Below are 22,475 nucleotides of genomic sequence, written 5' to 3' on the forward strand. Positions count from 1 at the left end.
GTTGGGCTTATCAGGCCACCCGCTATCGGACTGTTATCAGACCACCCATAATATGTTATCTCACTCACGGACATTTCATTGTATATAAGTGGATGCAAACCTCACCTCATGAACCAGTTTTATGGGATTGAGTTAGGCTTAAAGTTCACTTTCTAATACAAATAATCCAGTTGTAATTATTTGAGTCTTAATTTTATTATTTTCAATTTGAACCACTCGATGGATGACTTAATAAATTATTTTTAAATATTTAGGATTAGCGTATTTAAAATTCTAATCAATCAACCCATGCAAAACTCTCAATCAGATAAGTTTTCTTTTATTATGAGGAATTTCGTGACCATTATTTTACCACACCACCCTAAGTAATGTAATCTCAATTTTAGCCTTGCTAAATTATTGCTTTTAAAAAAAACTCTCTTAATTATTGATGTCTCCAACTTTTTGTATTAGATTATGTATTTATAACACTTCTTTTCACCTACATTGACAAGGATGAGATTGAGAAAAGAAAAGGTTGTGATTTGGTCCCAACAAGACCCACAATAACAACAATATAGCAATCTATATATAAAATATCAAAGCAAAAAAAATGGATTAATGATGATGTTATGGTTGATCGAATAAAGAATGGGATAGACTAAAACAAAAGGCAAAACAATGATGAGCATGAGATATGAAACAAAAATGAAGTGAATTGAAGAAAGAGAAATAAAGAAATAATAGGTAAATGAAAAGTTGTTGAAATTAACATTATCTACCTAAAATGGACCAATGGATGCATATACAAAAACAATACAAATAATGATATGATTTTGATTGGGTTTTTTTATCCCTTCTAAATTTGAGAACAAGTAACATGATCTTTATTTATGAACAGAATCAAGTTGTGAGATTATTTGGTTTTTCATACTCCACTAGTTGACACAGGGAATAGTCCCCACACTGTTTAGCTTTAATAGCCAACACTTTGCAGCTTGGAAAGTCATTGCATGACCCCAAATAAATAATGTACGAGGTTCAATGTCTCTTCTCTATATATACGAGGTTTGTGTTGTTTAAGGTTTAGTGATCATCTCAATTCCAACATTCATGATCTTGTAATCACATGGTCATTAACATCCCTAATACCAAATAATCAAATGATAATCAGAATATTAAATGAGTTTTTTTTTATAAATATTTTAGCTTTAATTAATTATGTATTCACTCCTTAATTTTTTAGATTTCAATCAATTTACCTCTACATACTATGCATCAATCATGTGGAGAATCAAGATTATATAACTAATTATGATTGAGTTGAGTGAATCGAACTCAATCTTTGTTTGATTGAAAAGAATCATAGTTTTTCAACCTTTAAGTGTAAAGTGTGAAGAAAAAACTAGTAACAAGATTTTCATTATTACTGTATATTAAAAAAAATAGATTTTAAGCTTAATTCAATCTTATAAAATTAATTTATTAGTGTGATTTGCATCCGCTTATATATTATGAAATATTCTTATTATTAGCCTATTATGATCTCCAACTCAATCCTGTCACATCGAGTCGATTGTGATTAAATAATGGATGACCTGTCAATCAACTCTCGTTAGGATAAACTTTAAATGAGTCTGATGTCATATTAAGAAATGAATTTTAAGTTTAACTCAATTTTATAAAACTGACTTATAAGATGATGTTTACATATAAGATGTTCTTATGTGAGATCTCTAACACATGTTTCTCTTTAGCAAGCTTTTGGAAATTTTGAATTTGCAAAGTTAAAACATTTTATTCTTCACCATTAAGGTAATGCTGAAGAGATGGTAACTGTGGAGGAAAAAAATTGGTGATTAAATTTCTTCCATGCATGTAGAGGTATGTAATAGATTGACAAGAAATGCACAGTGTTCCTGGAATCACATGGTGAGTAGCTTGGATTTTAATATTTGGTTGGGCAAAAGACGTAGTGAGACAGAGACTAAATCCCAAAATGCATTGCTTTTTTGGCCACAAGATCATGGTCCTTCCCTTTAGCTATCCATTACTTTTCAAGTTTTTGCTTGCAATTTCTCTTATTGTCGTCACATGGAAGCCATGAAACAAGCGAAACGCAAGAATACGTTGGTATCAGACATCAACCTTGAGCTGTTCTAGACTTGAGGACCCATCACCATCCATCAGGCACCTTTCTATCCATCTTCACCTTATAATGAACAGTTAACATCTGCACAAAAATCAAACAACTAATATCAGATTCACTTTATCACATTTTGTGACAAATCTTACTTTAAATAAAAAAGAAATCAAAAACTTTCTCCATTATCATTCTTGTAACACCATCTTTTTATGACTTGCTTTTCTTCTTCAGCTCTATTATCTATTCAACAACGTGTTTTACATTGTATTTCTTATAAATGATTATGTGTCAATTTTTTCTTCTTTTACTTTTATATCAAATATTTTAGAAATGATAATGGGTATGTAAAATTTTGAAGTAAAAGATTAATTTTTATAAATTTTATTAGTTTCTGCTCATTAGTATGTCACCAATAACATCCTACACTACTAGAAAAATCATTAAATAAAAATTAATTTTAGAGACACAAAATAATTAGTCACTATATTGATTAAATTAGACATTATTTTAAAGACTAAAAAAACGATTAGTATCTACATTAGTTCCTATTATTAGTAAAATTTATAAATTAATACCAAGATTTTAGTTACAAATTTAGAAATGATTTATTAATAATAGAAACTACTTTAAATACCAAAAAAATTTTAGCCTCTAAAATACTAATTTAGTCAATATAGTGACTAATTATTTTTTTGTCTCTAAAATTAGTTTCTATTTAATAATTTTTTTGTAGTGTTGGTTTAGAAAAAATAATAACTTAAATTAAAACAAAATAATATGTTGTGTATGTGAATATGCATTATATTAATGTGATATTTTATATGTGTTGATGATTAAGAATGATGTTTTGCTAAAATGTGATTAATGTATTGATTTATGGTATTGATTGAGATGTTTAGGAAATTATACATTCAATTAAATAGGCACATGATTGCACTGTTAAAAATTGGATGAATCTTTGTACACTAAAGTGTAAATTACCTTCTTGTTAGAGGTTGTTGAGGATTTATATCAAAGTAGAGTCGATACTAGATATACAAATTCAGAGGTGTTAGTCTTTATATTTGAACATAATACTAATTTTTTGGAAATTGTTATTCATTTTATGTAGGTTGTGATAAAGAATGATTGACATTCATATATTTAATTGTTTATATTTTTAATAAAAACACTAGTTCATCCTCTTGACACATAATGTGCAGGTCGTGGCGTTTCAGTGATGATATTTTGATTTTTGTTTAGATATTTTCTTTCGATAAATAGAATAAGTTTTTGAATGTTATGTATTATTCTTATGAAAATTTAGATTTGTAGGTTGTGTTTGAGGAATTATCTTTTTTTTTATGTTTTATTAAGTTGAACAATTAGAAGTAGACAATATTTGTTTAAGGATGTGATGTATAAGGGCTGAGGTATCCCTAAAATACTCCTTATTATTTTTTTTCCTTACTGATAAAAAAGAAAATCTTGGCACGAGAATTAATAATTATGTAGATGATAGAGTTGGATGAAGTCGAATTGTGATTTTGAAAGTTTGTGTATATGTATATATAGACACATATATTAGAAGTTTGAAGTTTGTAATATTGAGTTACATGTATAGAATGTAAATATGTTATATGTTATGTTTTTTTAATGTTAGATTAGCATATTCATTAAATTAGGTTTAACTTCCCTTACTTTAAATGTTTTATTCACTATAAAGATAATTATTAAATAGAAATTAATTAATTTTAGAGGTCAAAGTAATTAGTTACTATTTGACTAATTTAGATACCAATTTATAAACTAAAAAAATATTATTATTTAAAGGTTTATATTGTTAATAAAAAATTGTAAAATAGTTTATAAATTGGTATCTAACCATTAGCTATCAAGTTTAGTTACACTTACTACTTTATATTCTAAATTAATCTTTATTAGTCTTTTATAGACTAATTTATAATTTAAAATATTAGTAGCTAAAATTTTGGTAGCTAATTTAGATAGCAATTTAAAAATTATTTTATAAATATATATATATTAGTAGCTAAAATCTTGGTAGCTAAGTTAGATACCTATTTAAAAATTATTTTATAACTTTTTATTAATAATAAAAATCACTTTAGATACAAATAATTTTTGACTCTCTAAAATAGTATCTAATCTAGTCAATATAGTGACTAATTATTTTTTATCTAAATTTGGTTACTATTTTATAATTTTTTAATAATTTATTAATAAAGTCCTCCAAATCAAATAAATCAAAGTTAGGCCTAACTTGTTTTCAAAAATCTTGATATACAAGCTGAATATATCACTACAAATCAAAACTAACAATGAATCAAACTTTCAACAAACAAAGACATGTATGCAACAAGAAAGTATAAAAGGAAAAAAACTCAACAGAAAAAATTAATTAGGTTATATTGTCTTATATTTGATCACTTTTAAGATGTGTATTCTCATTAAAAGAAATTATAAGAAATCATGTCAAAAATATAAAAGATAAGTGATATATTTTATATTTAAAAATGATACAATATTTTAAATAGATGAAAAAAAATTATTTCATATTATATACATTTTTTAATAAAAAAATATCAATTAACCATTTAACTTATATATTTTATTAAAAATTATAAAACACTTTCTTGCATTATTATTTAAGAAAAAAGAGAAATTCTAATAAAAGATTATAAAATAGAACAAAAGACAACTTCTATTCTAGGGTTCTGAAATCCATTTAAGATAAAAATAAATTAAAATTTACAACAAAAGTAACATAAAATCCCCTAAAAACAATAAAATGTTTAAAATAAGTGCAGAGATCATCCTATCTATTAAATCAATTAAAATTTTACACATCTTAAAATGTTATAATTTAATGACAAAGTTAAAGATAAAAATTATTCAATATAAAATTGTTGAAGTCATATAATATATGAATATGTGTTGAATACAAAATTACTTTTTTTTATGTCATATTTTAATTTATTTGTGATTTTTTTTTCAAGAAATTTATAAAAAATTTAAAACAAAAAATATGAGTTGAATTTAGTACTTCATTCAATGTGAAATTCATCATCTTTCCAAATCATAAATCAATTCATATAAAAAACATTCAAATCTTAAACCTAAATCCTTATTAAGACATTAAGTTTGCATATTTTTTTTCTCTTAAATATGATATTCCACTTAAATTCGTTATAATATTTTAGAATAAATTAATAAATTAAATTAAAATTGAATTCTCTCACCATGATTTGTAACCTTTGTCCTAAAATGATATAAAATTAATGGATATGGTTATTTCAAAAGTCATATCATGGGGAAAATGTGATAATAAACTTGAGCTGCTATAAGCAAAGATTAATAAATGAAAAAAGGTGGGAATGGGACCAAACACTGTTAAGATTGATTCCATAGAGCAAATAATATGTGATTAAGCAAAATGTGTGTAGCTGAAAAGCACTCATTAATGTGTACCTTATCAAGAACAGTTAGATTTATGCACACATTTGTCAACTAAGAGCAAGATTTTATTATTCACTTTTCAGATCAAAAAGGGGTGGCTCCCCTTTCAATTTCAATCCTTATATTTCAACTTTATTACAACTTGCATACTTTCTAAAACCCTATCAATAACTATCTCATCATGGTTAACAAATACATTTTTTTGGTAACATTTTTAAATGACTCTCTATCTTATGCACTGTTGAAATTTACAATAAGAGAAAGATAAGCACAAGAATATATATATTTATATTATAAACTATTTTGAGCACCTTGTAAACCAAAAGAAAAGTTTAAACACTCTTTCTTATTTTTTTTTTCCTGTTAAAATAAATTCAATATAAAAACTAAACAATTTTAAAATTTCTGGATAAGGTTTTTCTTAGCGCTTGAGAAAACTTTGTTAGCAAGCGAAAAGACATTTCATTACTGTAAAATAAAAAAAAAAAATCTTGAAGTAATTATTCAAACCTTTCATAATTATTATAAAAGAAAGTCCCAACAAAACAAATCAGATTCGTTCCATTGTCCATTATACTACCGGTTGAATATCTGTGCATTAATTTTAGTATTTTCTTTTACCTGTGGATATATATATATATATATTATTTCAAATAAAATTATTTAAAAATCAATTTTTAAAATATAAACTGGGATAAAAATCAATTTTGAAAGTATAATTTAAATAAAATTAGAGAATAAACTATTAGTGTAAATGACTTATAATACAAAATATAAATTTTAAAAATATTTTTTTGAATAAAACTTTAATATTATAGCTATTTCATATAGATAAATTGACATTAAAAGTTTTTTTTATCTTCTTTACAAATATTCAAAACTATAAAAACAATTGTTGTCATACATTTCTTGAATAGGATATATATACATTATTTTTTTATGTGATCATCATCTTCATAATATTTTTTTATGTTTTTTTTAAAGCATGAAAGATGTAAAACTTAATAATATAATTTTAGATTAGAAGTGATATAATTAATATAATATTTAAATATTTTATTAATAAACTGAAAATTTTATATAAATAAAAAAATTCAGTTATTTAGACTTTATTTTAATATAATTATTATCATTTTTTTCCTATGCCTTTCATTTATATTTCTGATATCATTCTTGTTGAAATTGACGATTAGAGACCACCTTTAGATTCTTGATATTAAATGAAACCAAGATGAATCGTTTTTTAGGCTTAATATTGGGTTATCCATACATCCTTTAGATTCTTGACATTAAATGAATCGTTTTTTAGGCTTAATATTGGGTTATCCATACATCTTTTAGGAGTTGCAGCTCTTTGTGAGCACTTAGTCGTCCAATCAGTCAAAGAAAACTAGAATTGAGTTTCAATAGTATCCTAGATTATAAGATTTTGGATGTGAATATGACATGTTCACAAGTTCCAAATTTCTCTTGCAAAACTATTGTATAAAACAACTTGTTACTTTAATTGATAGATACTAGGAACTTACCATGTGTTTATAACCAATTGAGTATATTTTGATTATTTTCTGGGATTATTGAAGTGTATTCTAACTGATTGATGATTGATGTAATTGTATTTTAGTTTTGAAGTATCTACATGTGTAATTTGATTTATGATTGGTTGAAGAAAACTAGGAATGTTTGATTTTGATGTATTTTAGTTGGAATAAGATATAGTATAATTATGAGTTACACCAAGTAACTCAAAATGGATTAATAGTTTCAAAAACAAATAGAAAAAGCATTAAGAAAAAACATTTTGAGTCACTTAAGTCATCTTAAGTATTATGCAAAATTATGTAGACTCTTTAGGTCATATGCACCCTAGGTGAAATTCCCAATTTAGAAAATCTGAGAGCATTGGTCGTGGGACGAATTTAGTCCTAGTGGGTTCGTCTCTAAGCGAGCAATATTATCGCTGAGCGAAATTCAGGAAATTAAAAAGTAAAGAACATTAGTTGTTGGGTGAGCCACTCTCATTGAGCAAATTTTATCCAAGTAGATCGGTAGTTGGGCGAGCAATGTTCTCACTAGGCAATATTAGGGGAATTAAAAACATTAGATGATTGACCCTTGCACGAGCCATACTAGTTGAGCAAATTTGGTCTCAATGGTTTGGTTGGTGGGCCTAACATTGGCTGGACAAATTTGGTCCTAAGGCTTGGTCGCTAGGTAAGAATGTGTGTTCTGTATATGTAAATTATGATTTTGGAGATTTTCTAATATGTTTTTAAAAGCTAAACTACGTGTTTTGATGGTATATTGATATATAGTATGAATAATCATGATGAAATGTGATTAAGACATTATTTTCAGGAAAGAAAATACTATGTTGAAATTGTTTAGGATATGCATTGGATTAGATATTCGTCTAGAAATAGATATCCTGACTCTATTGGTATATTGAAATCATATAGATGAAAATTAACAGGTAGTGAGAATAGATGGAGGTTCATATGATATTGAATTTGCAATTTGAAAGATAGTTGGTCTCACGGATCATATGAATTTACCCTGTCATATGAGATGACTTAGTTCCTATGTTCATATAGCTATATTGGAGACATAACAGAGTGAATGTAGTATGATAAGTGCAAACCTCTGAGTCAAATCAAGACATGTGTTTTCTGGAAGTAAAGTATCTATGTACATATGTTAGTGAATTTCTCGCAAAAGTAATATTGAATATGAATTATTTGTAAGTGGAAATTTAGATTTGTATTAATTGAATCTAAAATTATATTGGATTTTAAAAAAAAAATTATAACTTATTATATTTCTTGTTGTATTTGTTTAAATCGATTGTGTATTACACGTGAATAAAATATGTTTTAGGTGATATAATTTCTTAATGAACAAATTGGAAGGTTTTTAGTTTTTTTATTGCCTTATTTTTGGTATATGTATATTTAAAAATGCCTATAAAAATATTATTTTATAATATCATTTGATAGTGATATAAATTATATATATATATATATATATATCATAAGATAACTTTTTAAATCATGTAACTAAAAGTGTTCAATCTAGAATAATTACTATGTTCTATTTTAATTAATTATTTTAAAGACCAATAAAAAAATAATTTATCTAATCTATTTTGGTGCACATTTTTCTATATCATAAAATAGAAAAAAGTGAGAGAAAACAACACGATAAAACAATTTATTTTTTCTATTTTTTAATGATCCACTTTTGACTATGTTACCACTTTTACTCTTAGTATCATCATAATGTACAAAGGGTCTCCTCCAAGATTAATATCCATTTATTAAAAATATTAAAATAAACAGACACTAATCATACTCAAAAATATAAAAAGAGCTTAAACATTATTTAAATCTAACTTGATTTTATAAAAAAAAATACATTCATTTATATATTATTATTTGACAATATCTTCAGTAGCATAAGATATCCAACACCTTATGATAAACAAATCCCTTAAGAAACTGGATTTGCAATTGAACCTCCCTTTGTCATAGCCTCTACGAAAATAGTGCTCTACTCATATAACCATTGCATTTGTGTTGTATAGTGTTGTATGTAATTTAAGAGATTTCAAGTTACCAACTTTGGTATGACAGCACCAAAAAAATTATTTTTTTCCTTAACCAATTGTATCTTTATTTGGAATAGTAATAAATGCTGAAAAACAAAGCAAGTGAGACGATATCAACAACATTAACAATCCACGTTAAAACTTAAAAGCATCAACCCAATCAACATAAAACCTACTTTGTTTTATATCTGTTATTATTATAAAATAATTGTAAACCTAAATCAATCCCATAAAACCAGTTCGTGGAAATGAGGTTTGCACTCCTTTATATACAATGAAATATTCTCATCTCTAGTCAATGTGAGATCTCCAACACATCTCCTCACGTTAAGAGTGACAATTCGTGCGTGAGACAACATATTATGGATGATCCGATAACGACTCGATATGAAAGGATCTAAATGACTCTTATACCATATTACGAAGTGTACTTTAAGCCTAACTCAATCCCATAAAATTGGCTCATGAGATGAGATTTGCACCTACTTATATACAATGAAATATTCTTATCTCTAGTCAATGTGAGATCTCCAACATTTATTCCTCTGATTTCTATTTTCTAACAAAAATTAAAAAAAAAATACAAAGTTAATTGATTGAAATTTAGTGATCATTATTAAAGCAAATGTATTCAATTCATTCGGGCAATGTAATTAGATGAGTCTCAATTCCGGTAGCCTAATTCATTCGATGGTTGAGTTAAGTGCATGTTGAATTATGTAACATTAAAACTTAAATAACATCATTATATATGTAATTATATATTATCGTTGGTTTTCACCTGATTTCCATTAAGAAATCTTTCCCTATAATTTTCACACTCAGGTTTCTTTCAACAAAAGCAAACAATAACTATGTTATCTTCTAGTGACCATTATGTTGGAATAGAAACTAGAAAATGATATTTAATGCATTAATTTTTTTTTTATCAAAATGCATTTAATCATGGATATGTTTTAAATTTAATATCTAACGAGTGAAATAGATTGATGTCTTAAACTCTTTAAAAAAACATAATTTTGGTTTATAAAAGAGTGTTTTGGAAGTTTTACTTTACCTATTTGCATGCATGGTCAATAACAATGAAAATAATAAATATTTGTTACGAGGGAAATTAAAAGAATTGACATCCACATTTATTTTCAAAAATAAATTTGAAATACCAGTTAATTATCTTTTTTTACCTGATTATGATTTGAAAATTACGGTGTTATATATAATACTTATTCTCTTTAACATTTTTTTTGAAAAAAGAAAAAGCTAGCACCCGACAATTCTCGTACCATAAAGTTATATAATTGAAAGCCATTGAATGAGATTGTTATTTTTTTTTTTTTTAAAAAAAATCGTTGTTGTGTTATATACGCACACACATAATAATAATAATAATAATAATAATAATAATAATAATAATAATAATTTTTACTTATATATATTGTCATGTATTTAAAAAGTATTAAATAAAAACTGATATCCCTGGAAAAGTTATTTCTATTTATTTAAAAATGCTCAATCTTAAAATTAGTTACACGAAAATTAAAATAAATTTGATCTTGCCCTAAATCTCACATGAATAATAAACTATTTTTGCAACATTATATAGTTAGTTAGATTATTTTTAAATTTAATTAGTAACTCTAAAATTTAAAAAAAAAAAATAGAAATCGATGCATTTTGTTTGCCAAACATTGTTGTTGAATATACTTTTTACTACAAAATTTCCTGTTATACTTTTTTGTGCATACTAATAATAATACAACTGAAACCTAATGTAAATTAATAGAACACTGACTATTAGTCCTATATTTATATAAGTTAGATATCCCTTAAATATTTTCAATAATTTTTTTTTTTATCGATAAAAGAAACTAGATAGTCGTAGTGTTTTTATTTTTCTGTAGTAAATTGTTTTCTGGTACCAGTAAAATAAATAACAAATTTAACCCTACAAAATGTGAATATATCTTACATTTTTTTCCTATTATTTTATTTTGTTTATTGTACCCATCTTTTTCACACCTTTCCAATCCTGTAACATTATTTTGTCTATTTTGATATGTTCGTTTGGCTATCTTGGGTCAGGTGAACCTGTACTAGGAAAATGAAGTTATTCCAATACCTAATATTTTTAGGTTTAATTACTTATTTTATTCTATCATTTTTTTAATTTAATATTTATTCCAATACCTGTTTTCAAATCTGTGGCATTTTAATTTGATAAAAAAAGGTAAATTCCCCATCATTTTTTTTGGTCTTGGGGGAGATTCCTCATCACTTAACTAATAAATAATCGCATATTTAGAGAGATTTTACTTTCATGCAACATGATCTCAAATAATTTGTTTTTATACGATAATAGATTCAAGTATTTATTCTTAAGTAGGAGGAAATCTTTGCAATCATGTCACTTTATTTATTGATTTACTTATATTTTCTTAATCTCTTGGCATGCCCTATATTATGTATGTTGATGATTTTAATCTTTCAAATTTAAAGTGTATTAATTTGGTAATGCATAAAGGATTTGATATGAGACACAATTAAACTTACACTTTATCCATGTTTGGAGGAGCTAATTAAAAATAAATAATTAAGTGTAGTTTTTTTTAAAATGGTAGATAAAAAATAGAAGTTGGGATTGTGGTGAGATGAATGAATATTAAGTTAGATTAGGCATGGAGTGTGTTGTGTTCCTTTTTGTGTAAGTAAATCCCAAAAAGCAAAAAGAAAGAGAGAAAAAGAAAAGAAAAGAAAAGAAAAGAGAACAAAAGGTCCCTATTAGACCCAAAAGCTTGACATTGACCCTCTCTTACCCCCCATCCCATATGCTTCAGTGGGCACAGCATCTCTCTCACTGTGAAAGACAAGCACTCACAAAACTTTTCAAACAGAATATAACTAAATTAATTAATAATACATAATTAGAAATTAAAATAGATAGATCCATATATGCACACTTCAAATCTTTACTCTCTTCCTTTCTCCCATCACAACCCAACCCAAGAGAAGAGAATCTATGCCCACCATGTGTTTCATCCATCGCCAAACACAATGACCCCACTCATCATTTTTTTCTCTCTCAACAAACCTATTCTCCAACTTATTAACCACTTCTATATTTATATACATATATTCTTCAAAACATTATCAAAATAAACTATTCTAAAAATCAATCTTTTTTTTTTTACTTTTAATATGGGGGAAAACTCAACTATGTACGAATTATGTCCAACTTTATCCGTACATCTAATGTCGTATGTATTATTATGTTAATCTCAAAACTATGTTTTCTATGATATAAATCTTACTTAAAATTCTATTGTTTTAATTATGATCATAAGCTTAGATCTTGAATGAATGGTCTGTTTTGGAAGGCTTAAGCAATTGTGTAAATTTGAGAGATTAATAAGAAAAAGTGAAATTTATTTAGTTATGATGTGTGGGAATATATAACTGTTGAAACAGAAATTAAAAATAAAAATATGGTAAAAAGAAAATGGTCATCTCCCCACAAAAACAGCAGCATCCTCTTCTCTTCATGATGAACTACTTCAACACTTGCAAGCCTCACTCACTCACTTCACTCGCTCTCTCCCATCATCATCATCATCATCTTCTTCTTCTTCTTCTTCTACTTCTTCTCTCTTCTCTTCTTTCAACTTTTCCTTCTCCCAATAACCACTTTCTCTCTCAACTCCATACCAAAAAACATCACATAAACACTTTTCTTATCACCGTATTCTTCTTCTTCTTATTATTATTATTGTTAATATACTTATAATTATAATAATAAAAAAACATTTTTTGCATATATGCTCGCCGGCGATGCCGACGCCGGTAAGCACCGCGAGGCAGTGTTTGACGGACGAGGCGGCGCGTGCGCTCGACGATGCCGTCACGGTTGCCCGCCGCCGCAGCCACGCCCAGACCACCTCCCTCCACGCCGTCTCCGCGCTCCTCTCGCTCCCCTCCGCAACGCTTCGCGACGCCTGCGCTCGCTGCCGGAGTTGCTCCTACTCCCCCCGTCTCCAGTTCCGCGCCCTCGAGCTCTCCGTCGGCGTCTCCCTCGACCGCCTCCCCACAACAAAAACTGCCGGCGGGTCGGACGGCGGTTCTGGCGACGAGGGTCCCCCTGTCTCGAACTCCCTCATGGCCGCCATAAAGCGCTCCCAGGCAAACCAGCGGCGCCACCCGGATAGCTTCCACCTTATGCAGATGATGCAGCAACAGCAGCATCAAACGACGTCGTTGCTGAAAGTCGAACTCAAGCACTTCATTCTCTCTATTCTCGACGACCCTATCGTGAGTCGTGTCTTCGGCGAAGCCGGTTTCAGAAGCTACGACATCAAGCTCGCGCTTCTTCAACCACCTCCACCTTCAAGAATCTTCTCGCGGTTAACCCCTCCGGTTTTCCTCTGCAACCTCGAACCGGTACAGAAGACCGGTTCGCGGCTTGACGAGAATTGCCGCAGAATCGTGGAGGTAGTGACGAGGAAGAGCAAAAGGAACCCTCTTTTGATGGGGATGTACGCGAAAACCGCTCTGAAGAGCTTCATCGAATGCGTGGAAAGTCGTAAAGGTGGGGTCTTGCCCTGTGAGCTGAATGGGTTGAGTGTAGTTTCGGTGGAGAAGGAGATTGGGGAGTTCTTGAGGGAAGGTGGGAGCGGAGGGAAGATTTTCGAGGATGTGGGTCGTTTGGTGGAGCAGTGTTCTGGTGCTGGGGTTGTTGTGTGTTTTGGGGAGATTGAGCTTTTTGTCGGGGGGAATGAGGAGGGTGTTGGTTTTGTGGTTTCGCAGTTGACGAGGTTGTTGGGTGTTCATCTTGGGAAGGTGTGGTTGGTGGGCGTGGCGGGAACCTCGGAGGCCTATTCTAAGTTCCTGAGGTTGTTCCCTACAGTGGACAAGGATTGGGATCTGCATCTCCTGACCATGACCTCTGCCACCCCTTTCATGGAAGGACTCTACCCCAAGTCCAGGTGGGTTTCTTTCTCACTTTCTCCTTTCTTTATTATTGCTTCCTTTTCCTTCCTTCTTTCCCCTTTCTTGTACTCTCTTCTCTTTAGTTCAAAATTGGAACCTTTCTGTACTATTTATTTAGTTTATTTTGGGTTGGGGTTGGGGTTAATAAATAACAATAATAAAAAATAATATTAATATATTGTTTCAAAAGGTATTGGTGTGTTTAGATGTGTGTGTAGGTGTAACATGGTTTTCTGTCTGAGGAAAAAGTTGACAAACAAATTATCAGGTGTAAATTCAAGGTTTCTGACTAGTCTGTTGTGTGTTGAAATCTTTCACTCCCTTCTTGACTTAATTTTATGATCCCATTTGTTTGCTGCTTTTCCCTTTCTTTGTCTTCCTTTAATCTGTCACTTTTAAGTTGTTTTGTTTGTTTGGTTTTGTGGAAACACAAAGGAAGGGGTTGGTTTTTTTAATGTTACTTAATTGTAATTAAATTTTAATCTACCTCACTGATATGGGGGTGACCAAGAAATTATTATATAGTCAGAATTATCATTACATAGTCTTGAATCTGATTAAACTTCACTTAACTTGTAAGTGAGTTTTTTAATTTAGGAGAAAAATTTCATAATTTTTGAGTGTGGTAAAGTTCATGATTCAATTTGTTTTGTTTTGATAGAGAAATTGATTCTTCTTCACTCTTAATAGATTTGGTGTGATGTACACTATGTATTGGGAACGAGTCAATCTGAATCCTGAAAGTTTTCCTCTAATTTATGGGGTTTTGGCCAATTACGTTCATACATTCTGGAATGGTCGCTTTCAGTCTTCATTAGCATGATCTACACCTTGGCATGTAGAGAATCTGCAGAGATTTATATATGTAGGCTTGCTCTGTAATAAATGTTATTTCTACCGGCAGGCTTTTCGGCTGAAAGCTGTAATAAATGCTTCTTCTTTTTCAGTTTTTCTGCACCCCTGGCCCACGGGCCCCTCCACTCCTTTGGGTTATGAGCATATTTAGACTCTCTCTCTCTCTGAATGGTACCTTAAAGATGGTTTTTTATAGAGCCCATCAAGCTTCATAGCCTCTTGGGATGAATATATATAGGTTGTTGCTTTCTACACTTCAAAAGTATTTATCCTCACCCTTTTTCATTGTAAACTAGGTATGTCAGAATGTAAAAACTGCATCCTCTCTCTCCAAACATTTCCATATTAGAGACAATTTTGGTCTAGTTAGTAAGTAGGATACTCCTGTTCTACAAGGTTATGACTTTGAATCTTCATACTAATGTGAGGATCTTGTTGCTAGATAATATTTAATTACTTATTTAAGTCTTCCTTTCTGAACCTTTAGACTTGTTCTGATTCTGGTGAGCTTTTGTGAACTAACATAAGTTTTTTTTGTTTCTAAAAGAAATTTTTTGGTGGGTGTTATGATGCTTTAAAAGTCTATCTCATCATGTGCAATGTAGCTTCTGACAGTTCTGTGCCTATTGGATATAAAAGTTCACACACACTTGATGGTAAACTTGCAGCTTGATGGGGTCCTTTGTGCCATTTGGTGGGTTCTTTTCTACACCTTCTGAGTTGAAAAATCCTGTTAGCTGTAGGAATGCATCATCTTTAACACGGTGTGACACATGCAATGAAAAGTGTGAACAAGAAGTTGCTGATATTTTGAGGGTAGGCCCTGCTACTTCAGCATCTGGTTACTCAACGAGCTTGCCTTGGTTACAAAAGGTGAATGTGGAGACAGATAGAGGATTGGATGTGGCAAAGGTGTGTGTTATGATCACCTAATCTTGTTTTCCCTTCTTCAATGCATGCTGAGACATTCACATGTTTTCACACATACTTGCAACATCTTGGGGGAATTGCTGTACTGAACTGACCCACTAAAATAATTTAGAGGTACGGAATAATAATAAATGCTACCTCCCTACAGTGGTGAAAAAATAACACATTTTTCCCCATATAAAGACAACAGGGTGGTAGTACAGAGATCTAGGTGTAGTGAACTATAAGATAGTAGTTTTCCTCTAATATATTGTTGTTCTCAGAATTCTTGTTTTCTTTCTGTGGAGGCTATGGCTTTTGTTACTCAAGTCTCTGGAAGTTGATCAAGGCATGAAAACATGCTCTAACATTTATATGTTTTTAAATTTTTAGTACTTTGGTCCTACCTTATACACATGCAATGAGTAGGGATTGGACCTAGGTGTAAGGTGGGTGCTGTAGCTTTAGCACTTCCAAATCCTAAATACTTCCCTGTAGCGTGGACCCTCTCCTGGTTTATAAGATTTTGCACCATAAGCTTTCTCTCTGTGTTCGTGTCTGCATTGGTTGAAAGGACTTTGAGTTGAGTATTGTGAAATGAGAAAATTTTACTCTATCTTTATACCAGAAAAACTCATGTAGAACATATGGAGAAGTTCTTTTAAAATATTCTATCAAGAAGAAATATTGTAAATTACTAAATGACACAGAAAATGATCAATTTATTCCTCTGAACTTATACATGCTCCTTCAACAATTTTGGTCATTTAATTAGTCCCTCAAAGATTTAAATCGTCACCATATTTATCCTCCAAAGGTGTTATAACATTAGTCTTTTAAAGATTTAACTTCTCTCCAAATTATTCTCTCAAAGATCTAGACTGACACCATATTGATAAAATGGTGGAAATCAAGAATTTCATGAATTAATTTGGCAATATATTTAGTCTGAGGGGAAAGATTTAAAACATCATCATTGTTATTATGTTAGACTAATTTGGTGATGATAATGGCGAAACTAATTTGTTGAAAATATTTTCGAAGAACTTGCTGTGTTGAGGACTAAACTGGGGGCTCTCTATATATAACATTGTGTTTTCTCATGTCAAGCTGTGATTATTCGTATTCCTTCATGTTCATGCACTTTTCTTTCTTTTAAAATTCTTGGATACACTATTTTCAGTGATCTTGTTTTACATCATGTGCCATGCTTCATTGATACAATTTGTGGCTGCTGTATTTATTTAAGAATGAACTTCATCGTCCAGTGCAGACTAATGAAGAAAACTCAAGTTTGAATGGGAAGATCTTAGGATTGCAAAGGAAATGGAGTGATATTTGTCAACGTCTTCATCAAAACCGATCATTACCCGAGTTTGATATTTCTAGAACAAGGTTCCAAGTTCCTTCCCTTGAGGGGTTTCAATTTGGTCCAGGGTGTAGTAGCAAAGGTCCATCCCATAGTGAAATCCAATATTCTAAAATTTCTTGCATGTCTATTGAGTCGCAAAATGCATTTCCATTTAAACAGATATTACCAGTTTCAGTACCTTTTGACACTGTTAGCATCACTGATGAAGCAGATCACATAGCAAAAGTTTCTAAGAGTGATATGCATAGTACTTGGGTTTCTCCTTCCCCTAAGGCCAATTTGAGCCTACTTGATCACACATCATCTTCATCCTTGACTCCTGTGACCACTGATTTGGGATTGGGAACTATATATAAATCAGCCACTCATGAGCCAGACACCCCAAAACTAAGTGATCACAAGAAGCATCTTCACAACTTGCCAGATTCCCTTTCAAGTGATTTTAATCCTAAGAATGAGTGTAGTTCACACCAAATTGCTAGATCTTCTTCATGCTCGGGTCCAAATCTAGAAGGCAATTTTGAAACGGTGGATTTCAAGTCACTGTACCATCTTCTCACTGAAAAGGTTGGGTGGCAGGATGAGGCCATATATGCTATCAATCAAACTGTGTCGCGTTGTAGATCTGGTGCTGGAAAGCGTAGTAGTGGCTCACATGTTAGAGCAGACATATGGCTTGCATTCCTTGGACCTGATAGACTTGGGAAAAGAAAACTTGCTTCAGCACTTGCTGAGATTTTATTTGGAAACAAACAAAGCTTGATCACTGTGGATTTGAGCTCTCAAGACAAGTGTTACCCATCAAACTCGATTTTTGAATTCCAAGATTCTTATTGTCATGATGTGCTTATGAGGAAGACAGTTGTGGACTATATTGCTTGGGAGTTGAGTAAAAAGCCACATTCAGTTGTCTTCATTGATAATGTAGATCAAGCAGATTTTGTAGTGCAGAATAGTTTGTTCCAAGCAATAAGAACAGGTAAATTCTCGTACTCGCATGGAAGGGAAATCAGCATCAACAATGCAATATTTATTGTAACCTCTAGTGTGTTTAAAGGCAGTGGCTCTTTGAATTTGGAGGAGGATCCTAAGATGTTCCAAGAGGAAAGAATCCTAGAAGCTAAAAGGTGTCAAATGCAATTATCACTAGGAGATTCTTCCCAGGATGTCTCCAAAAGGAGTGGTTGCACTAGTGTGAAGGTTGCTCAAAGAAAAGGGACCTCCAAAACAACAATACTGAATAAAAGAAAGCTAGTAGAAAGTGGTGATTCTGCAGAGAAAGCATCATGCAAGACACTGAAGCAGGTCATGGAGGCATCGAGGTCCTATCTGGATCTTAACATGCCTCTGGAGGAGGTTGAAGAGGACAACAATTACAATGACTACGAAACTGAATCCATAGTTGAAAACTGTGGATCCTGGTTAAATGACTTGTGTGATCAAGTTGATGAAAAAGTTGTTTTTAAGCCATTCAATTTTGATTCTCTTGCTGAGCAAATAATAAAAAGCATTGACATACAATTTCAAAAGATGTTTGGGTCAGAATTTATGCTGGAAATTGAGTATGAGGTGATGACACAGATTCTTGCAGCTGCTTGGTTATCTGACAAGAAAAAAGCATTGGAAGATTGGGTTGAACATGTTCTTGGCAGAAGCTTTGCTGAAGCTCAACAGAAGTACCACTTTGCACCAGAATGTGTGATGAAACTTGTTAACTGTGAAAGAATTTTTTTGGAAGATCAATCTCCTGGAGTATGCCTTCCAGCTAGAATTAACTTGAACTGAATTTTTGCTCACTATGTATTTTGTAATTACATGTAAAATGTAGCTTCTAGGATATAGCATTTGGTAGTCACTGGCATTTTTCGGCTAATCATCCCACAATTTTTTCTTTTTGTGGTGATCATTGTGATGCAATTCCTATGGTAAAAGAATGTGTATCTTCACAAGTTTTTTTTGTTAACCCCAATGTCTTTCTGCTCTCATCTTTCTTTTTTCATATAATATACTATGCTTACTTCTTCACCTATTCGAGTTCTGTGCCTTGTGTTTTTGGTTTAGATTACTATTATAATTCCAATTAAACTTCCTTCAAATTACTATTAATTTATTTTCCATCACGTAATCTTCACTCGAATGTGGACTCTGGATGTACCAACCTGCCTATTATAATTATTTATCCGTTAATTTTTACATAATTCTCACTATTTATGATGCCATGCCATCTTTTGTTTAATAGTATTATACAACTTTTGTTACGTATAATTTTAGTAATTCTCGTGAAAAAACAAGAAGGGTCCTTTTAACATAATTTTTCCTTCTTAATTATGTTATTTATTTATTTATTTATTAAACTTAAATTGAAGGCCTTAAAATAATCGAAACCGAGTTTACTAACATTAGAATTAATCATTTATTAATATAAATAATACAGTTTAACAACATTTTTTTATCACAAATGTTCTTTCAATTTTTCTTATTTTATTTTATCCACTTATTAATTTTTCTTTTTTGTACACATAAGTGAATCCCAATTAATATGATATTGGTTTTTTTCTCTCCAAGTGAATGCAATTTTTTTTTTAAAAAATTGAAATTTTGGGATGCATTAATTGAAACTCTCAACATATAACTCAAACATGAAATTTTTTCTCCAATTCTCGAATTCCAGAATGAAGGACAAGTTTGGAAATTTAAAACTAAATCGGGTGCAGGTCACAATTTATCGGTACAGGAAGAATTGGCGAAACTCTAATGTCTTCCTACTAAATAGGCCCAAGTAAAAAAAGTAAGTTTCTATTTACACTTCTTAATGTAGAAGTCCAACCCCAACTTAAGAAAGAAAAAAAAATCTAAAATTACTAAAATTTGAAACGCATATTACTTGTAATTTCTTCAAGCCACGTGCAATAAACAACACAAACAACGCACTGCGTGGGATATTCCATTAGTCAACCACGTTGGTCAACGTAATTAACAATAATTTGGATTTCCCAAAAGTACTTCTACGTTGTCGAATTTGAGAACAAAATAAGACAAAATGTCTCAAATAAAGAGGTAGGAATGTTTTTGATAAAGAATTAAAGATGTTATTAATTCAACTTCTGTTATTACAAAAAAAGTACACAAAATCATTAAAGATATCCAAAATCTATATAAAATAATCATCCATCATATTATTCACGTGCCCAACTTCATAATGTTATAAAAAAAATGTAAGTCTTATATTGGTTAAAGATAAATTATGAAAATATTATACAATTGAAGGACACCATTCATCTTAAAAATCGATTTTATATGCATGAGCTAAATACGGACACAGCAACCTAATTTCTATATAACATTAATTTTAAGTCTAGAGTTATACACAACAAAGAAACACAAGGTATGAGCAAATATGTAATAACCTATTTTACATGAGAAAGTTTTAAAATTAATAACGTTTTAAGTTTATGTTTAAGGGTATAATAAAAATTAATGAGTTTTTTTTTTTTAAATCATCGTCCCTTTAAAAATAAAAATGTCTGAATTTCTTTATTTTTATTTCAAAAGTTTCTAGAGTTTTTTTTTTCATTCTTTTTGTATTTTGCAAGATTGGAAAATTGTTCTTCAGTTGGACTCTATCTCACTGACATTTCCTCATTAAAAATAGAGGAGAATGATCTCTAAAATCGAAAAGTGAAAAAAAAACTAATAAAAAAATTTATAAAAAATAAATAAAAGAATATGAGATAACTTTACAACTTAGTGTTTCTAACATTCATTTTAATTAATATATAGTGTTGGTAGCTAGTGAGACCTTGAAGTGATAAAGAGGAAAAAGAAAGAATATGTGCTTTTTAAGGTGGATTATGAGTAGACCTATGATTCAGTAAGTTGTGAGTTTATTTATTATATATTAAGAAGACTGGGTTTCAGTAGAAAGTAGATTGATTGGATAAAGAATTGTTTAGAGTCTTCTTTGATCTCAGTGCTAGTAAATGGTAGTCTAATTACTTAATTCAAACCAAAAAAAGGGTATAAGACAACTAGACCCTTTAACACCCTTTTTCTTTCTCATTGTGGTCGAGGGACTAGCAGGGTGGTTAGACAGGTGGAAGAGAAAAGCTTATGGAAAGCATTGAGATTGGTGATAGGCGGTTAAATGTGAGTATGTTGCAGATGATACTCTCTTTATCTGTAAAGCAAATACCTAGAGTGTGTTAACTTTAAACACATTTTTGAAGTGTTTTGAACTTGTCTTTGGTCTTAAAGTTAACTATTCTAAGAGTAAGGTTGGTGGAGTGGGTGTGAGCGCTAATCAGATTGTGTGCTTTGCAACAATCCTTAATTGCGGATTTATGAAGGTATCTTTTACTTATCTGGGGTGATGGTTGGAGGGAATCATAAGAGGCGTACTTTTTGGGAAGGGGTGCTTGATAAGTTACGGTGCAAATTGGGATCTTGGAAATGTAATTTCCTCTCTCTAACTAGTAGATTATGCCTCATCAAATTTGTCCTTACCTCCCCACCGCTTTTCTACATATCCATCTTTTGTATTCCAATTACTATATTGAAGGAAGTGAAAATGATTGAAAATAACTTTTTTTGGGGTTCGAGTTTAGAAGGAAGCAAAATAGCATGGGTGGAATGAGATAAGGTTTGTGAGTCGAAAGATAAATGAGGTTTAGGGTTTATAGATATAAGAAGGTTTAATTATGCTCTTTTGGATAAATAGATTTGGAGACTTAAGTCTGAAAATAATAGTTTTTGGAATGATATTTTAGATTCTAAGTATGATGGTTGGAGGAACTTAAGGTCTCAGGTTAGTAGTAATAAGGAATCTATTTGGTGGAGGGATATTATAAAAGTATGGAATTTATTGGAATGGGGGTAATGGCTTTGAAGACGACGGAAGGTGGGTAGTAGGAGATGGGAAAGAAATTAGGTTCTGGGAGAATAAGTGGGTGGATAATGAATCTTTAATGGTGATTGGACCCCATGTGTTTATGAAGTATTTGAAAAAATAATGTTTCAAGACTATATATGTAACCTTTTGTCCAAGATTGAAAAGTTTGTTGTGTCTTCCTGTCCAGGTTTATGTTTATGTAGACTGATGTAGAAAGAATTGTTTAGCTCTCGGTTGGCTTAGCTTGGTTCAGATGCTGGTAATGATCCTTATTTTAAAGAAG

The 22,475-nt window shown here is 30.5% G+C and overlaps 1 protein-coding gene across 1 annotated transcript; it reads left to right on the top strand.

The window, feature by feature from the left end:
• Positions 1 to 12,596: 12,596 nt before the first annotated feature.
• LOC137831476 (protein SMAX1-LIKE 7) lies at positions 12,597 to 19,267 on the top strand. Its single transcript, XM_068639163.1, has 3 exons — positions 12,597 to 14,164; positions 15,692 to 15,935; positions 17,206 to 19,267. Exons 1-3 carry the CDS (start codon positions 13,014 to 13,016, stop codon positions 19,087 to 19,089), a joined length of 3,279 nt encoding a protein of 1,092 aa, XP_068495264.1. The 5' UTR covers positions 12,597 to 13,013; the 3' UTR covers positions 19,090 to 19,267.
• The last annotated feature ends 3,208 nt before the right edge of the window (positions 19,268 to 22,475 follow it).

The sequence above is a fragment of the Phaseolus vulgaris genome, chromosome 6 (genome assembly GCF_051622355.1).
Source record: "Phaseolus vulgaris cultivar YP4 chromosome 6, ASM5162235v1, whole genome shotgun sequence".
NCBI lineage: Eukaryota > Viridiplantae > Streptophyta > Magnoliopsida > Fabales > Fabaceae > Phaseolus > Phaseolus vulgaris.